Genomic DNA, 19703 nt, shown 5'->3' with positions numbered 1-19703 from the left:
GCCATGATTCAGCCTGAGTCACCCATCCAAATCCCAAGGCCGCCCCCAGCTGGGCCGGGGCCTGCAGCTGCCACAGGGAGGGGGATAGAGAGAGGGAGGGAGGGGGCCTATGTGGGCAGCAGACTGTGCTCTTAGGTGCCTAGTACAGGGGCTCTCCTGATTATCAGGGCAGTGCTGTGAGGGCCTGGGAGTGATGCATATGAGGAGTCCAGGGTGGGTAAGGTCACTCCATGGACATCAGCTATCTGGGCTGACCGAGGAGGCAGGGTTTCTGTGTGTGTGTGTGTGTGTGTGTGTGTGTGTACGCCTGCACAGGCATGCGGTGTCACACATATATGTGACTAAATGAAGAAGGGCTAAGAGTGTGGGCAAGAGTTTTGCTCCCAGCTTTCTCACTTTCTAGCTGTGTGACCCTGACAAGTTACTTAACCTCTCTGAACATGTTTCCTCACTTATGAAATGGGAACAATATTATCAATCTCAGGTGGTTTTCCTTTAGTATTAAATGTAATAAGATGATGATTGTGAAACACCTAGGCCATCAGTGGATGGAACACCACTACCACCACCATCATCATCTAGGGTATAGTGGATTAGACATTGCTTGCGTGAGCATGGATACATAACTGAGTGTTCATATTCAGGTGTGTCTGTACAAGCCTCAGTGGGGATGGGGGTCTGGATGAGTGTTTCTTGAAGAACTGCGTGAATGTGTATTGTGTGTATGTCTCTGAAGCAAAGATAACCCACTCTTCAGAAAGTGGGTTTATATGGCACTGTTTGCCATATCATCCCACCCCGTTCTCTCCCCCCCCCCCCCGCCACACACACACACCCCACACCTTCCCTAGAGGCCACGATTTGCTGAAATTCAGCCTAGATCAGGACCAGTGCTCAGGCAAAGGAGCTGAGAAACTGGATGCTGTTATATTGGGAATCTCAGACTTTCTCGAAAGCCTTTCACCTCAAGCAAAGCTGGAATGGGTGTAAAAGGGGGAATGTGTGTGGTGGAGTGGACATGAACATGATATGAACACGAGAGAGCACGAGGTGTGTGTGTGTGTGTGTGTGCACGCACGCATGCACACGCGTGCACACTGGGGTGGAATTGGGGGGTGGCTGCGTCTCTGCTCTGGTACAGTGTGCTTGTCTCCATGGCGCCTGTTGCCACACACGCTTGCTTTTCAGAAAGTCACTGGGATTGTTTATTCCACCCCCAGCCTGGGTGCCAGCCAAGGAGCTGCAGGCACTTGTTTATCTCCTGGTGTGTAAGAGTGTGTATGGCTTCCCAGCAGCAGACCAACCTGAGACACATGCGCACACACTCACATGGGTGTGGTGACCATGTTCGTTATCACCTGGGCCCCTGCAGATGGGCTCCACATGGGGACAGAGATGACGCCCCAGCAGCTCCAGGTAGACACACCACTGATTTAGCAATCCCCAAAGCTCCAGGGACGTGTGAGCGCCAGTTGCCCTAGCCCCACCCCCAGAACTAATCACTGCATAGTGGTTGGTCAGGCCTAGGTCACTGCCCACCCCTAAAGCTGACACTAGGCCCATCCTACCCCACCACCTGGACTGGAGTGGGAAGGTGGTTCCCCAAGGAAAATGGAGGTGCTGTGGTCAAAAACGGGTGCACAGGACTGGCCTTGCCACAACCCTGCCCTCTACCATGAGTGCTACACTGTGCTTGCTGCTTGGTGGTTTTATTTCTCCCTGTATCCTCTTCAGAGCCCTGAGAGCTGAGTTACATAGGATAAAGTTGAGGCTCAGACAGACCTCAATCAAGGCCACAGTTGGTTGCTGGCAAAGTCAGGATCTGAACCCACACTGCCTACTTCCATGCCCTTTTTGAGCTCCCACTCTACCTTAGCAAGCGTTTTGTTTTGTTGTCTGGAAATTATCATTTTTTAACATGTTTATATCAGTAAGTCCCCATGGAAAAAAAGTCATTGGACAGTGTGACAAAGGGCACAGATGGAAAGAGGCCCTGACTGTGCCCATGTAGCAGACACAGCTGGAGATCTGACCACATCCCTTCAGATGCCCTTACAATTTCCATGCCCGCCAGCAAGACTCCCAACAGGCGATACCTGCATCTTTGTCAAAAATCTGTCCCTGGGCTCTAGAACCCACTTTACCCACATGAACTGTGGGCCAGAAGTGCCTGGGAATTAACAGATAGCTCTATGGGTTGGCCTTTCATCAATGTCTCCCAGGTGCTGGGATATAAATACACCAGCTCCCTTACCCTCAGCCAGGGGAATTCTGAGGTGTACATTTACCCCATTTTCTAAAACTTCCTGCAGGATTATGCTTCACCCACCCACTAGGATAGCTGGCTTAATAACCACCTCTTATTGGATGACTTCCCCTCTTGGGTCACCTTCCCACTCCCTTGCTGGTGTCTCTGCACCTCCCAAATAAACCACATTTCCTCAATCTTCATCTCAGGATCTGTGAGCTGCCCCAGGGCTCTGGATCCCATCCTCTTCTTTCACCCTGAGCATCTGGGCCCAGCCATTGTGCTCTTCCTTCCTGGCATCTTCCCTTTCTCTCCCTACTGGCCCCTCTCATCAGAATTTAAATGCCTCCAAATCTCCTCAATTTAACCTCCTGTCCCGCTGTAGAGATTATGATATTGCCTGTCTCCCTCCAAGCCCAACTTTGCTGAGATAGTCATCTGTTGCTCTCTTTACTTCTTTACTCCAATTTACTCATCAATTCCCCCACCCCAAGTCTGCCTTCCACCCCCAGCACTCCACTCACTGTACTTTCATCAAATTTCCATTACCTTCTTTGCAAAGTCCAGAAATCATCTCTCAGGCCATATCTTGTCTTCCTGATGCAGTTGACCCTGCCTTCCTTCTGGAACATTCTCTCCCCTTGGTTTCTAAGGCATCATTCTCCTGAGTTTCTCCTGGTTTATCAGATTGCTATTTCTCATTCTTTGCAGTCTTTTCCCAGCTGGTACCTTAACGTTAGCATTCCTCAGGGTGGACATAGGGCCCTTGTCTCATCTTATTTGGTCTATACTCACCCTTCTTATACTGACACTCCTCTCATGACTTCCATCACCAGAACCCTGGTCTGTCTCCAGCCTGGCCACTCCAGAGCTCAGTTTTAGACTCAGACTTCTCAGCATGGTGGCCTCACAAAGCTCCTTCTTTCCCCAGGGTTCATCAGGTACCTGTCCTCCATCCACTCAGCTCCCCAAGGCAGAACTTCAGACACACAACAGAATCCTCTCTTTCCTCACAGCCACAACCACCCATGACCAAGACCTGTTGATTTTAACCCTAAATAGGTATCAAACCCTGCCCCTCCTCTCTATCCCAACAAACACTGCCATGTTTCAGGCATCATCATTCCTCACCTGGACAACCTCATGGCGTCCTCACTCATGCCCTGGTTCCACTCTTATCCACCCTCACCCTGCCCCAGGAGTAGCTTTTTAGATCACAGGTTGGTCCTTGCCACTTTTCATGTCTTGTGAATCTCCCTAAGACTCGATGTCTTCATCCGTATCATGGGGCCAATAATGTTTACCTGGAAGGATTGTAGGGGGAATAAAATGAAACAATAAATGTAGAATAGGGTTTGTAAACTGTGAAGTGCTCCTTTGGGCAGTGAATGAGCAATTTTCAGGGCCTGAAACATAGAGAAGCAGCACTTGTGTGGGTGTTGTCCATGGTACTGAAACCTGGTCCTGCATCCTGAGGTTTTCTGCTTCCCTGGGATGCTGGCTGAAACCCCTGGTCCCATAGATTCTCTTCATTCACTACCTGGATTTTTAAAATATCACGGTGATTTATGATTCACCAGGTAAGCGGGAGGAATAGAAGCTAAAGGTTTAGCGTGAGGTTTCAGGAGTTAGCTCCACTATTAACTAGCTGTGTGAACACAAAGTAACCTACCAGTATTTCAGTTTTCTCATCTGAAAAATGGGGATATAATAAATAGTAGTTGGAAATTGAAATTTTATGACACCTGTAACAAAAACTTAGCACGGTGTCTGCTCCTAAATAAATGTTACATTAACATTAGTTGTTACCATTTTTAATAGGTGGCCTTACTGTACAGGTGAGAAGATTTTATCACCTCTTGGTAATTACAGAATTATTTGTTCTCCTCTGGGAGGTCAAAGAGAAAGGGACTATTTCTCTGCGAAGAAATGCTGAGGAGGGTGGTAGACAAAAAGGCCTCACGTTTGCAGTTCAGATTCAACTGAAAACCCCTGAACACCTACTTTGGGCTCCTTCATCCTTCCAAGACCACTGTGAGGTGATTAATGTTAGTCCCATTTTATAGATTGGGAAACTGAGGATCAAAAATGGGGAAATAACTTGCTCAAGGATACCCAGAGGGAAGAGAAACGAGGTTTCATAGAACAGAGAGTGGGCGGGCACCGTGGCTGGGGACGCCGGTAGCAAGGGAATCGAAGGAGCCTCGCTCCCACCCTACTCGTGTCCCCTCAACTCGCGGGAGCGTGGGCGGTGGCGAGACAAAGGGGCGGGGGCGGGGCGGGGTGTGCGGAGAGAAGGCCGGAAGTGCGGCCAAGGCGGAGGAGGGAAATTTCCGCGCAGGGGGAGCTCGGAGATCGCGCCGACCTGGGTCCCTATACAGGCGCTGCGTGCCGTTGAACAAGTGGCTTTCCCTCTCTGAGTCCCAATTTCCTCCTCTGTAAAAGTAGTAGAGGGTGTTCTCGGGGCTGGATTGAGTGAGATCTGACAGGCAACGCGCCCCGCCCGCAACAGGCGCGCAGCAAATGGGCAGGCGCTCCGCCCCTCAGTCTCCCTGTCTGTGAAATGGGAATTCGGTCGAGGAGGGCGGGGAACCCAGGAGCCCCCGGACCGCGGTGAGGAGCGCGGGGCGAGGGGCGCCCCTTCTTCTCTCCCTCCCTCCGGCCTCCTCTGCCTCGCCGGCACCGCCCCCTCCCGGCTTCGGAAACCGCCAGTCGACCAGCGCGCATGCCCGGGGCGGGGCGCGAGGCGAGAGCGCGGAACGGGCGCGGGGGACGGCGGCGCGGAGTCCGCGGGTCCGCCCGCCAGCCCCGCCGGAGGCAGCCGAGGCCGCTCGGGCGGTGGCGGCAGCGGCGAGAGCTGGAGCGCAGCGCGCCAAGGAGACGGAGCGGCAGCACTGTCGGGTAAGCGCCTAGCCCGCACCTGCTGCCCGCTTTGGGCGGGCGGCATCGACCCCATTCCTCTGTTCCCAGCCGCCTCGGAGCCGCTGTCCAGGGTCCCCGAACCACCTGGGTGGCGGGGCTCGCGCACCATGCGTGGCGGGTGCCCAGCGTGCGCCCGGGGTGTGTATGTGCGCGCGCGGCCGGGGGCGGCGGGTGTCCATTTCCAGGCTCCTCGCCGGGGCGGGGCGGGGGCGGGTCCCGCAGTCGGGGGCCGGGCACTGGCGGGGCCCTGAGGGCCGGCCAGCCCCGTGTGTAGGACCGGGACACCGCGCCCGGCCTCGCCTCGTGCGGCTGCATTGTTCGACAGGGCTGTGCGGGAGGGGGCGCTTCCCGCCACCGCGGGGAAGGGGGTCCGCCCGCGTTGATTCATCTCCCCCCCCCTCCCAGCGAGCTCTGTGCTCAAGTGGCTCCACCGGAACCACTGGCACCAATGAGCACACTCGCTGTCGCACGCTCAGTGTGGCACACACTCTGGGGCACCATCACACACCCCATCACACACTTAGCGCGTTCACACACCGGCACCTCACACCTGGGTGAGGCCACGATCTTCACACACACACACACACACACACACACACACACGGACCCTTGGTCATTCCATCACACTCATACACATGGCCACCTGTGCACCCACCCAGTACACCAAGTGGGAGCCTTGCGTATACACCCAGGCATAGCTACGCATTCACACCAGACATCGCCTATCACAGCACACTCACAGCCACCCTGCTCTGGCCTGCTTGTCCTTATTCACACTTGTTCATGGCGTCCCTCATGTACCCCTAGACCCTGGAGTAGGCTGTGCACACACTTCCTCTCCCATACTCTCCATCTCTTAGCTTGCTGCCCATCCCCTGCACTCACTCAGCCCAAGTGTGCACACCCCTGCAAGTCTACTCTTGCCCTCCTGTGGATGAATGGATGGATGGTCTGGGGGCCACTTCTGGAAAAAGGTATGGCTATCACCCTTTGTTAGACTCTTTCTCCCCTACAGCCCCAGACAGGAGGCTTTGCTGCTCCAAGGATACTAGGAGACAAGGGGCCGAGAGGGTGAGGGGCAGCAGACCAGGATTGTCAGACACACACACGCTCACACCTGCTAAAGCGCTGCAAGCCTTTGTTGGTCTCGTCACATGGGAGGAGGTGTTTGCAGGTGCCTGGCAGCCCTGGCTTCATATTGGGAAGAAATCCTAGAAGAGAAAGAAAGGGCTGGCCAGGTCTCTGGGCCAGAATAAGCATTCACAGAGGCTGCTCTGCCTAGGGGTGGGGACAGGCACCTGTGCATGCAGCCAGGCCAGCTCTTTAAGAGACGCTGAGGCCATGCGGCCACGCATGTGCACACCCACAGGGTCCAAGTGGGCCCCCCCACAAGACATAAATACACAGGCCATTGTGCACATACAAGTTGCATGTATACACACCAAGCTCTTCGTAAGCAGAATGCAGGGGCCAGGTCCTGGCTCTCCAGCTGGCCTAAGCCGGCACGGACATCCATAAGCAGTCTCCACGTTCCTCTGCATGCCAGGTGAGCTGGCCCACACACCTAGGGGATCATTTCAATCTTTTACCTCAATCAGTTCACATAGCATGCAGACTCATCTGTTCACCTTGGTGGGTGTGTGCATGTGGGGACACTCATACTTCCTCAGGTCCAGGGGATCGGGAGGACCCTTGGCTTGGCCCCAAAGAGCAGAAAGGGGCTTTAAGAGCCAAGCGTCAGTGTCCAAAATCTTAGCGGATACAAGCAGGAAGAACCCAGGCTTTGGGTTCAGACACAGCAGGCTTGGAACCACAGCCTCCTGCCCCAGCTGTGTACCCTTGTCAAGTCTTTTCTCCCTCTGACCTCAGTGTCCTCATCTGTGAAATGGAATGACAGTGCCCCCCTCATGAAATCATTGTGGAGTCCAGACGACCAAATGAGCCTGAGAGTGCTGGGCCCAGTGGGAGATGGAGCTGGGTTCCAGTGGGAGGGCTGGGCACAAGGAGGGGGCACCCCAGGCCCATGCTGCCTCTTGGAGAAGTGGCTTGAGGGTATCGAGGATCCCTCGAGAGCCAGAAGCACCCAGTAGAACTGTGAGCGGCAGAACCTCTGAGAATGGTATCTTGGCAAATCTTAAACCCAGGGCTGGGCCAGCAATTCTAGATATAACTACCTCCCTTCCCCCATTTCATAGACTGAGGCCCAGACTGTGGAAATACTCAAATTCATGGAGCAAGTCAGTGACCAAGCTGGCGCCTGACCCATCTTTCTAATGCCCTGGCCAAGCTCTTCATCCCTACCCCAGACCTTCTTCCGTATCAGAGAACTGCACGCTGGGAACCAAGAAGCCAACCTTTTCCACAGGGGTTTTCAGAAGAGACGTGTTATCAGCTGGGCCATACCAGCCTCTCAGTTTCCTCTTACGGAAAATAAGAACACAGGCCCTGCCTGGCAGGTGTATGGGGTCTGCACAGAGTAAACGTACTGTAAAGGCTTGATGTATGCGAGGTCACCTCCCACCCTTCTCAGCATCCAGGTCCAGCGTCAAACGTCAGGTGGCTGTAGGCCAGGGGGATAGTCCACATGAGGGGCTGGCTATAAGAAACACGAGTCAGTGATGGCCAGCAATGGGCAGTCAGCCCCAGTGTCCAGGACACCATAGGGAGGGGTGGAGATTGTGGCTAATTGGAGAGCACACCCCCATCCAAGAAGCAGCCACTGCTTGGCTCCGGCTGACTGTTGCCACGCAGGAAGCATGCTCAGATTGCCAAATTTCAGGTTTCCAAGAGAGTCTGGAAATCTGACTTTCACATGAAGTCTTCTAATTTTTAAATGTTGATCAGTTAACTCCTTTAAAAATTTCTTTTCAGCACTCTGGTCAAACAAGCAGGTCTGAGGCTAGATCTGGCCAGTTTGTGCCTCTGCTACAGGCCGTCGGTCCCCTGCCCCCTCCTGGGAGCACAGCTGGGCTCTGACAGGCTGAGGAGAGAAAAACAGGCCTTTCGTGTACACAGCCCAGCCCTAAAGCGAGCAGAGCCCCGCACACCCCTCATCTTCTCTAGTCCTCACAGCAGCCTCATGGGAGCAGGGACGGCTTTGTCAGGGTCCCCAGTGAGGAGAAGGGACTTGCCTGAGCTCATAGAGCTGCTAAGTGGGTAACCGCCTCCTCTCTCTCCCCTTCCAACTTCACTCCAGCCACTCCGGCCTTTTCACGGCTGCCTCAGACGCTACCTCCTCAGAGGGGCCTTCCTCGATCAGGTGTGTAAGCCAGCTGCCCCCCTCCCACAGTCACACAGTACCTCCGCTCAGTTTCCAAAGCCAAGTGCCCCATTGTCCTCTGCAGGACTGCCCCTACCCCGGTGTCCCCATGTTGGTGATGACCCCCATCCACTCAAGTCCCATAAGCCCAAAGCCTGGGACATGGTGGTGAATAGTGTCGGCTCAATCCCCATCCAGTGACTCAAGGTCTAGGCAGGGATCCAGGGGTATAAAGGGCAGAGTGACATGTGTCTGCTTAGGGGAAGAACAGGAAGCCATAAGAACTCCCAGGAAGCTGGTGGGCAAAGAAAGCTCCCTGGAAGAGGAGACATTTGAACTGGAACCTGAAGGTTTAATGAGAGTCAGGCAAGAGGGTGTGTAGAGGCTGAGGGGAGAGAGACTGTGAAGCCGGGGATGAGCCCAGAGAGGGTATAGCGCACACGCACACGTGTGTGCCTGCGTGTGTGCGCGCAGGGGTGTGTGTGTGTGTTTGTGTGGACTTTGGGGGAGTGCGTACTAAAAGGTAAAGCTTAGCGGGCAAGTAAGTACACAGGGGCTTGGAAGCACATTATTGAATTGGACTTGACCCTAAAGGTAATAGGGAGTCATTAAGGTTTCTTTTTTTCCTGGGTTTTTTTTTTTTTAAGATTTTATTTATTTATTTGACAGAGATAGAGACAGCCAGCAAGAGAGGGAACACAAGCAGGGGGAGCAGGAGAGGAAGAAGCAGGCTCACAGCGGAGGAGCCTGATGTGGGGCTCGATCCCGTAACACCGGGATCACGCCCTGAGCCGAAGGCAGGCGCCTAACCACTGTGCCACCCAGGCGCCCCTTTTTTCCTGTTTTTTAAAAAAATAATAATATATGCACACATAACCAAGATTTCATGCATCACAAAGGGGCATAACCAAAAAAAAAGTCTCTTCCACCTCCAGATCCCTGGTCTCACTTCCCAGAGGCAATTGCTACTAAGTTTCATGGGTTTCCTTCCAGAAATTTTATTTTTATAAATAAACCCATATATGTATATCTATCCCTTTTCTTGTCAGCATGCATGGAATCCCACTAGCCCTGGCTTTTTTCATTTAATTTATCTCGGGCATCTTTCCTCATCACTCCACACACTCTGACAGCTCTGGGGGGTTCCATGTGGCTGCCCCGTATTTCACGAACTGGCTTCTGGTTTTTTCCCATCACCAGCCATGTTCTCGTGTACTCTTGGTGCACCATCGATCCATCTTCAAGACCATTCCTGGAGGTGGGCTTGCTGACCTAAGTGCCAAGTGCATTGTAAGCTTTTATAGGAATTGACAAATGTCTTCCCAAAAAGATTACAGCCAATTTACTTCCCTAGCAAGAGCAAGGAGGGGCTGGAGCCAAGGAGTGGCATGTTGGACCAACATCTTAAAAAGATCATTCAAGTTGTTCATTTAACAAATATGCCTAGGGGGCTACTGGCTTACTATATGCCGGTCATTGTTCTCAACCCTGAGGGTATATAAGTAAATACCACAAAGTCCCCATCCTCCTGGAGCTGACATTCTAATGGGAGAGACAAACCATAAGTAATAAACCACTGGTATATAATATATCAGATGGTGACGGGTACTATGAACAAGAGCTGAGCAAGGCAAGGGGGATGGAGAGTGCCAACCGGTGCTGGGAAGGATGGGTCAGGGAAAGCCGCAGGGAGCAGACCATGCAGATTTTAGGAGGGAGAGCATTCCAGGCAGAGGAAACAGCTAGTACAAAAGCCCCAAGGCAGCCCGTGTCCAAGGATCAGCAAGGCAGGCGGTGTGACTGAAGCAGCATAATCGAGAGAAAGTAGTAGGAGACAAGGCCAGGATGAGTGATGGGGCCAGAAGATGCAGGGACATGTAAGGAGTTTGCTTTTACTTGGCATGGGATGGGGAGACACTGTCTGGTTCTCAGCAGAAGTGGGGTGAGCTACCTTGGGTCTTACTAAGACCCTTCCAGCTGCTGTGTTGAGAATGAGCCGTATGGGTTGAAGGAAAAAGCTGGGATGATCCAAGAGGGAGATAGTGTGAGTTCAGCTCGGGAGAGTGGCCAGATTCTGGCTGTATTTTGAAGGGAGATCTGTTATGTGTTGCTGATGGATGGGACATGGGTGTGCAAGAAAAGTCAAGGCTGATTCTAGGGCTTTTGGCCTGAGTGCCAGCGAGATGGCTTTGGGAAAGATGGTGGGTGGAGCAGGTTTGGGGAATCCAGCGCGCTGCTCGCTCTGGCTGCTGATGCGTGCTGGAGTGAAGTTGCTTGTAGACCCAGCTGCCTGCCAGACGCCCTCCCTGGATGTCCCCCAGACGCCGCACACTCAGCTTGTCTAAAACACAACTCCCCTTTTCCCCAGATCTGCCTCACACCCCCCAGCCCTGGCCAGAATCCTGCGGGCCACCTACTGCCACCCCCTACAGCCGCTGGCTCCTGTCAGTTTCCCCAGGACCTCTCCATTCTGCCAACTCTCTATCCCTTGGACCTCTACTGTGCCAGCTTTCATCCAGATTATTGCAGAGAAGGGCTGGGTGAATGAATGAAGAACTGGAAGAATAAGAGGTTAAAGAATGGTGGACTAGCCCCTCTCCTCCCACCTCCACACCATCCCAGGGCAGTCTTTGAAATCTCATATTTCAGACTATGTCCCTTCCTCAACTACAAATCATTTACATCTCCGCAGGGCCTGCACAGACCAAAACTGTGGCCTACAGACATATTTTGTTTGACCCACATAGTGTTTTTCTGTTTCGATTTTGAATTAGGATACCTTACGTTAAAGTTCTGGATCTCCTGCTACTCGCTGATACTACCAGGATGCATTTCTGCAGAACAGTACTTGGCTAGTGAAGGAGTGGCTCCCCCTTTAGACAGGGCTTGCACTCTCTGCTTTGCTGCTTTCCTTAGCACTCCCTATTGTTCTATACCCAGCCTGCTTTCCTCACTGAAATTACCTACCTTGCCCATGTGGCATCAGAGTTTGTGACCTGTGGCCTAGAGGACAAAAGCATAACTTCACGGTAGCATGCTGTATGGGGTGGGCCGACAAGGAAGATGAAGGGTGCATGCTGCACGGGGTGATGGTAAATGAAGTTGAAAAGTTAGACCGTGAGGGCGCCTGGGTGGCACAGTCCGTTAAACATCCGACTCTTGGTTTCAGCTCGGGTCGTGATCTCTGGGTGTTGGGATCGCGCCTGGCATCAGGCTCCTAGGTCAGTGTGGGGTCTGCTTGAGACTGTCTCTCCCTCTCCCTGTGCCCCCTCCCCATGTTCTCTCTCTCTCTCTCTTAAATAAACAAATAATTTTTTAAAAAAGGAAAAAAAGACTGTGGCCAACTTGTGAAGGGCCCTGAATGCCATTTAGGAAGTCTGACCTTTATCCAGAGGACAACTGGGAGCAGAGAAGCAGGGGAGTGATATGGTGGGACAGGAGAGGACCAGGTGGAGGCAGAGAACCCAGTGAGGAGGCCCAGCTGCTAGGAGAAGGGTGGGAAGGAGAAGATGAAGTCTCCTCCCCACTGGGTCTTCCCTGAGTCTGAGTCTGTTTTCTTTGTGTTTCAGAACCAGATAGCGGCCTGGGGCACAAGTATGGTCATGAGGGCAGTTGGGCAGTGCTGAAGACCCAGCCTGGCTCCAGCTTCTTTGAAAGAACTCCAGCCCCCCAGCACCTCAGCCCACAGCCCTCTGCTGCCCACAGGATGGGAGCCTGGGGGCTGGGAACCCAGCCATGAGGGACTGCTGCCCCTCCCAGCAAAAGGCCAGCCCTGCACCCCCTAGGCACAAGCCCGCCCCAAGCCCAGGCATGGACTCCAGACACAGCAGCCCCAGTGGGGCTGGGGAAGGGGCCTCCTGTTCTGAGGGTCCTGCCGGGAGCCTGGCCTGCCCCTCCCTGACCTACATCCCTCCCCAAGAGGCAGCTACCAAGGAGACATTGGGGGCACATGGAGCCTTGATCTCAGGGACACCAGAAACCACCTTCTCTGGGAAGCCAGAGCCTGTGTCCTCAGTGAAAACTGATCCCTCATCCTGGGAGAACAGAAATCCTATGTTTTTGGAGAAGATGGATTCCAAGTCTTCAAAGCAGGCAGATTCCGCTTCCGTAGGAAAGGAAGAGGCTGGGTCCTTGAGGAAGGCAGATCCCATGTTTATAGTAAAGACAGAGCCTGCAATCTTGGGAAAAGGGGATCCTTTGTCTTCTGGAAGGATGGATCCTATGACCCTGAGAAAGGAGGATCCTGGACCCTTGGGAAAGGTAGATCCTGTGTGCTCTGACAAGGGGGGTCCAGTGCCCCCAGGGAGGGAGGATCCCGCACCCCCTGCCCAAGCAGATCCTGAGTTCCCAAGAAAGGAGGGGCCCAGGTATTCAGGAAAGGAGCTTCCTGTGGCCTCCGAAGAGGCGGCTGCTTCCTCGGTGGGAAAGGCAGATCTTGTGTCCTTGGGAAAGAGAGATCCTGGGCCCTCAGGAAAGATGGATCCTCGGTCCTTGGAAAACACAGATTCTGCAGCTGCAGGAAAGCTAGACCCTGGGTCCTTGGCAACACTGACCGCAGGGTCATCAGGCAAAACTGAGCCTGTGTCTCCGGGAATAGTGGCTCTGGGGTCCTCAGGAAAGATGGATGCTACTCACTCGGGGATGACAGACCCTGCATGTATGGGAAGTGTGGAAACTGTGTCCTCCACAAAAGAGGACTCTCAGTTCCTGGGGAAGACGGACCCTACCTCCCTGGGAAAGGGAGAGCCCGCGTCTGTGAGAGTGATCAAAACCACATCTGCCGGGCAGGTGGACGCTGTATTTTCAGGAAAGACAGAAACCACGTCTTTGAAAAACGTGGATCCTGGGTCTTCGGGCAGGGTGGGAAAGGTGGATCCTGGGCCCTCAGGAAAGCCAGAACCCTTGTCTCCTGGGCGGGCACAAGCGAGGTCAAGCGGAAAGACAGAGACTATCTCATCACGAACAGAGGACCCCGTGCCCTCCACAAACGTGGATCCCATTTCTGTGGGAAATACAAAAACATCATCTTCTGGAAAAGTGAATCCTGAATCGAAAGGAAGGATAGACTCTGAGCCCTCAGGTCCAGGGAATCCCAAATTCTTGGGGACAGCAGGGCCCTCATCCTCTGTAAAAGCTGAGACAGAGACTGAGGGGAAAACAGATCCACTGTCCTCAGAGAAGGCAGGTCCTATGGCCTCTGGAATGGTGGGTCCCACAGCCTCAGGGAAGGTTGATCCCCTGGCCGTAGGCAAGATAGACGCCGTGAGCAGAGGGAAGGCAGAAAGCGTTCCTCCTGGAGACGCGGACTCTGTGTCTTTGGGAAAAGTGGCCCCCGTGACTCTAGAAAAAACAGTCCTGGCATCCTTGGGAAAAGCAGAAGCTGTCCCAGAGGGAAAGGTGGACCCTCTGCCCCCAGAGAAGGGGAATCCTATGAACTCCGCCAAGGTGGACCCCAGGGCCTCAGGGAAGGCAGAACCCAGGTCTGAGGGCAAAGCAGAAACAAAGCCCCTTGGGCAGGAGGGCCCTGCTTCATCCGGAAAAGCAGAGGCTGCATCTCTGCAGGAGAAGCCACTGGTCTTGGGGCAAGGGGAGCCGGAAGCCTCAGGAAAAGCAGACCCTATTGCCTCTGGGAAGGTGGAGCCTGTGATCCCCGGGAAGGCCGATGCCGCGCCTCCAAGAAGAGCAGAGTCCCCAGCCTCTGGGAAGTTGGCCCCCCTGACTCTGGAGAAGGCAGAGGCCTCCTCCTCCAGGCAGTCAGAAGGCAAACCCTGCGGCCCAGGCCCTTCTCCCGCGGGGGCCAGTAGTGGCGGAGGCCTCTTGGAGCCAGTGCCCGTGCCCAGCACAGAGGTCTCCAGCCTAGGCCGGAAAGACCTGGTGGCCGCTGGGGCCGAGAGAAGCCCCGGCCCGGAGGCCGCAGGGCCCCCGCCTGGGCCGCGGACTCGCGACAACTTCACTAAGGCGCCGTCGTGGGAGGCGAGCGCCCCGCCGCGCGAGGACGCGGGGACGCAGGCGGGCGCGCTGGCCTGCGTGTCGGTGGCCGTGAGCCCCATGTCTCCGCAGGACGGCGCGGGCGGCCCGGCCTTCAGCTTCCAGGCGGCGCCTCGAGCGCCCAGCCCCGCGCCCAGGCCACCCTCGCGCCGGGACGCGGGCCTGCAGGTGTCGCTGGGCGCCGCCGAGACGCGCTCCGTGGCCACCGGGCCCATGACGCCGCAGGCGGCAGCGCCGCCGGCAGCGCCGCCCGCCTTTCCCGAAGTGCGGGTGCGGCCCGGCTCCGCGCTGGCGGCCGCCGTGGCGCCCCAGGAGGCGGCCGAGCCAGTGCGCGACGTGAGCTGGGACGAAAAGGGCATGACGTGGGAGGTGTACGGCGCCGCCATGGAGGTGGAGGTGCTGGGCATGGCCATCCAGAAGCATCTGGAGCGACAGATCGAGGAGCACGGCCGCCAAGGGGCGCCCGCGCCGCCGCCGCCGGCCGCCCGCCCGGGCCCTGGTCGTGCGGGCTCGGTGCGCGCCGCGCCCCCCGAGGGTCCCGCCAAGCGCCCGCCCGGCCTCTTCCGCGCGCTGCTGCAGAGTGTGCGCCGGCCGCGGTGCTGCTCCCGAGCCGGACCCACGGCCGAGTGATCTGCTCCCCTTTTGTACGCCCGGGTTTCCAACCTTTTCAGGCTCCCTTCTTGACCCCAAGATCCTAGAAGGGATCCCCTCAACGGGCGGGAGGCCTCCTGAGGGGTGGGCAGCCTCTAGGGCCTTCTCATCCTCTTCTTTCCAGCCCCCTCCCCTGCCAAACTCACCAATGAACCCTCTCTTGCCCGGCCCCCTCATGGTCATGGGACCACGAACCCAGCTCTGACACCCCCCTGTCCCCTTCCAGCTCTCAGCTCCTCTCCCTCCCTGTCACACTGGGTTACCTCGGGGATCTGCCCAGCAGGCCCAGCCCTGAGAGCTGAGGCAGCCTCCTGAGATGTCCAGACTGGTAGGCTGAAGTCTTCAGTGGCTGCCAGGTCTCCAGAATGGGAGAGATTGTGTACAAAAGGTCCAAGTGTGCAAGGATTGGTGTGTGAGACCCCTGAGAGTTCAAGGCTCCAAATATGGGGCCCCTGGAAGAGTGTGTGTGTCCATGCAGTGGGCTGGCCCCCATGGCCCGGGCATGTCTTGCATGCTGGTAGTTGTCCCCAACTCCTGTCTCCCCCTCATCTGGCCCCGCCCCCAGCCCTGTCCACCCTCACTGGACACTGTTCACAATTCCTGACCGGGGGAAGGCAGCTGCAGGAGTGCCTGGGGCAGCAGTTGAAAGGAGAGTCTCAGACAGGTCTGGGAATCACAGTTAGAAGCTCATGGAAGGTTCTTGGGTCCCAGGCAGCCTGACAGCTGGTCTTGGGTATTGGGGGCAGGACAGAGAGCTCACTCTACAACCACAGTTGTCCTTTAATAGCTGCCCTCTCCCGCCCCTCATCCCTGTGTGTTGTGAGCCCCACGAGTCCCTTGTGACCACTCAATACCCCGTTCCCACCCCTCCAGCCACAGTTTTTGGCTACAAACTGTCACAATATACATTGGTAATAAAATTTCCCCCAATTCTTGTCAGCTGTGATTGGCTACAAGCAGAAGGGGACAGAGTAGCATATGTTATTGTGTTCAGAGAGGGGTAGGTGTGGTTTGGGGTGACAAGACCTCTTCTGAGGTGGACCAGAAGAGTGGGGGCCCACGTGGGGCTCTGCAGCAAGGGTCCTGTGACAGGGACATCACAGGTCTGTGGTGTCCAGGCCAGCATTGGTGAAGGGCAACGCATGCTGTCCGCCTCTGTCCATCTTCCTTCCTGACAGCACCACGCCCAGAGGCTCCGTATCTAGCTCCATCGGACTGTGTAGGGGCTCATTCTGTGGGGAGAAGGAGGGAAAGTGTGAAGGGCAGAGATGGGGTGATTTCCCCAGTCCTTAGGGGAGTCTTCAAGCCCATGACAGATGGCTCCTTAACTGGGGTCCCATCTGCTCTTCCTGGGGCCTCAGGTTCCTGGCTGTGTCCCAGAGGTGACCATGGCCACTAATGGTGCAGATGGGCTCAGGTGAACAGGTGAAGGGGTGGACCTGAGGGGGGAGGTCTACTCTGGCCTTTGCCCTGCTCCACGGACACAGCAGGACTTTGGTGTCCTTCCCAAGCCTGAATAATGCCAGGCTCTGCGTCTTGTGCCAGGGGTCAGTCCGATCCAGTTTCTGCCACCTGCACCCCAAGGCAGACACTGTCCTGGGCGCAGTCCATCCATTACCTACAGTACCTGCAGGAACCCCCTGAGGGAGGGATCTTGTACCCCACTTTACAGATGTGGAAACTGAGGCTCAGAGGGCTCTCACGGCCAGGAAGAGGCAGAGCAGGGTTTGGATTACTGGTCTTGTTGGCTCTAAAAACTGTCCATTGCTGCCCCTGGTTGAATTCGGCATCTCCCTCTGCCACCCTTAAAGGGCCACGTCACACCCAGGGTCCCACCTGCAGTTCATCATGGCACACACTCATCTTCCTGCCTTTCCTCTTCCCTCTCCCCATGCAGCTTGCATCACACTCACACCTCCTCACAAGGATGCCCTCCTGTGAACCATCCCCCAGGCTCAGCTGCGCCAGCACAGGGACACCTATGGGGGCAGAGTCCCTGCCACCATCGTCCCCAGGGCATTCCACAGGCTTTTTCCAGACTAGGGCTCTTCCGGACCCTGGTAAACAGTAGAACATCTGAGGGGCCCCAGGAAGGACTAAACAGGGCTCCTCAGAGTCCTCACCATAGACCCCCAGTGGGAGCCGTGGGTGCAGTGCAGCCTAGGAAAATTCAACCTACCCTTGGAGACAGGAGACCTGAGTTCTGGTCTGCCCTTGCCTTGCATGTTTTCTGACCTCAGGCAGGTTAGCACCCAGAGCCTTCTGGCCTTGGTTGCTTGTGAAGGTTGGATTAGATCACCTCTCAGGTCTCTCAGACCTTCCACACAAACGTTTATGGAGGTCTTGGGTAAGTTGGGGCACCAAGAGATCCTCGGAAAAAGACCCCACCTGTGTTCTTCACCCAGAGACCCCCAGGCCCACCCACTGTTGCAGGAGAGGTGGTAGAACCTTGGGCCTTTCATTTCTCTGAAATATAACAACCCCCTGTCATCCTAGGACAGTCTTGGCTCTTTTCTGGCTTTTGAAGGTTCTCAGTGGCCCAGCTTCTCTCCCTCTCTAGACTCTTCTCTCAGGCTCCCTGCCCCTCCCAACCCACAGGTCCAGCCCCACCTGAAATTGGGACTCCACTCCCCTCTAGGGGTCAGCCTTGGCCTCCACCAGGGGCCACCTGCCTGGCCACAAGTTCTAACCCACAAGAGTGTTCTCTTCTTCCTCAGTTCCCCGCAGACATGTTCTTTGGAGTTTTGGTCCCAAACCATCTTCAACCAGAAATGAGCCATCCACCCCACTTCAGCAGTGCCTGGCACCCTGGATTGCCATCCATGACCTCCAGCTTTGGGGGTCTGTTTGGAGGCCTCCACGTTACAGCCAGATCCCTGTGCAACATTCCCACACCCCGCCTGCTGATCTACTCCCTGGTTCTCTAGCCTGCACATTAGAACCTCAAGAACTTTAACAACACGCTCAAGCCCAGGCCCACCCCACCCATTGGATCAGAATCTCCAGGCTGTGACACCTCATTGGCGTGTCTGAAGAGTTCTCCTGTGTGATTCCGGGTGGCAGCCCAGGCTGTGTGAACTGTTGATCTAATTGAACCATCTCACCTACTGAACAAATGGTGGCACTGCTGTGTATTTGAGCCTACCCTCTCTACTAGATTATGTCCACCTCCAGATTTCTTCCCTGCACCCTGCCAGCTTTCATACAAAGGGTATAAACTGAGGGAACCAGATTTTTTAGCTCTTGCTTCATGCCAGGTGGTTTTCATACCCTTTCTAACTTCATCCTCAAAAAGCTCTGCATGGTTAGTGTTCTGATCCCCATTTACAGATGAGGAAACTGAGAACCAGAGGGCAGTAACCTACCCCAAGTCACAGTGAACCAGTAGAAAAGCAAGGATTGGACCCTATTCCAAAGCCATGGGCTTCCCAGGGCCTGGTGCAGAGACATGTGCCTGTCGGCAACAGGTCCTTCAGCTCTGTCCCGAACCCCACCCTTCAGAGAAGGACCCCAAGTCAAGAAGCCCCAGACACCAACTCATCCCCCATCTTGCCTTGGTTATCTCCTTGTCCTTTTCCAGGTCGATAGAGTTGTCATCCAGGGAATTGAGACTGTGGGGGAGATGATGGAGCTCAGATAGTTAGTAGCCCCAGTCTTCCTTGTCCATGACCAAGAACCACCATTGCCTCCACCACCATCAACACATGACCATCTCCACCTCCACCACCATCATCTCCACCACCACCATCATCATCACCTCCACCACCAACTCTACCACCATCATCTCCACCACCACCAGCACCATCACCACCTGTACCACCACCACCTCTGACCAGCATGGCTGTGAGGGTCACTGCTTACCTCATGTGGTCTAGGTCACTGGAGGAGGATTGGGACTCAAAGTTCAGGTCCTTGGTGGGGAGGTTCAGCATAGGGTTGGCCCTGGAGAGAAGTCCTATTCAAGCAGTTGTGAACTTCAGACACCCCATGGAGCCTCTTACCCACTCTTCGACCCCCACTCACCGCTCAGTGGTGTACATGTTCGTCCCAGGGATGGCAGAGGCTAAGGGCATCACCCCTGCCGCTGTCTTCCGGGCCTCCTTGGCAGCCTTCACAGCCCGAAGCTTCCGGTGGTAGCTGTGGAGAACCGGGGGCTGGGGGGGTCACTACTTTCCCTGCACACCCACTGTGTGCCCAGTGCAGGCACTGAGAGTGTGACTTCACAACAACCCTGGCAGGTCAGAGAGTTAGTGCCATTTTACAGAGGGCACAAGTAAGAGCCAGAGAAAAGAACTGACTCGTCAAGGCTGGCCAGTGGCAAGGCCTGGAGTCAAATGCATATATGGCTGCTGACTCCAAACATATTGCAAAAGGAAAAAGAGGCAGCATTTATGAAATGCATAGTATGTGCCAGACATCTTGCTGGTTGCAGGACACACATTGCATCCTCGTGTGCCTTGAGGAATCTAGTGTTGTGCTCATTCTGCAAAGGAAACTGAGGCTCAGGAAGGGCAGATGACCTACCCAAGTGGCCACGACGGTCTCAGAGGATTAAATACAGATATACCGGATGCCTAAACCCAAGCTTTCTCTACCCACCAGATGTCTCGGATGGTGGGAAAGGTGGGGTTGGAG

General features: G+C 55.2%; 2 protein-coding genes across 4 annotated transcripts in view; one reads left to right on the top strand and one right to left on the bottom strand.

Moving 5' to 3' along the window:
* The first annotated feature begins 1329 nt into the window (after positions 1-1329).
* On the top strand, positions 1330-15047 carry GPRIN1 (G protein regulated inducer of neurite outgrowth 1). The gene is given in 5 exon segments (XM_026510667.2): positions 1330-1416; positions 4961-5149; positions 6186-6241; positions 10798-10873; positions 12042-15047. Coding segments are annotated over 5 exon segments (3414 nt in total).
* A 935-nt stretch (positions 15048-15982) lies between these two features.
* Positions 15983-19703, bottom strand: part of CDHR2 (cadherin related family member 2) — a 36152-nt gene continuing 32431 nt past the window's right edge. For all 3 annotated transcript variants that reach the window (XM_048224378.2, XM_057312349.1, XM_057312350.1), the window contains 4 exons: positions 19092-19205; positions 18930-19010; positions 18622-18679; positions 15983-16300 (listed from right to left, as the gene is read on the bottom strand). In XM_048224378.2, coding sequence (XP_048080335.1) covers positions 16166-16300; positions 18622-18679; positions 18930-19010; positions 19092-19205 — 388 coding nt within the window. In that variant the 3' untranslated portion in view covers positions 15983-16165. The remainder of the gene's footprint in view (positions 16301-18621; positions 18680-18929; positions 19011-19091; positions 19206-19703) is intronic.

The sequence above is a fragment of the Ursus arctos genome, unplaced genomic scaffold (assembly GCF_023065955.2).
Source record: "Ursus arctos isolate Adak ecotype North America unplaced genomic scaffold, UrsArc2.0 scaffold_15, whole genome shotgun sequence".
NCBI classification, from domain to species: Eukaryota; Metazoa; Chordata; class Mammalia; order Carnivora; family Ursidae; genus Ursus; species Ursus arctos.
This window is presented reverse-complemented; position numbering and strand designations above follow the sequence as displayed.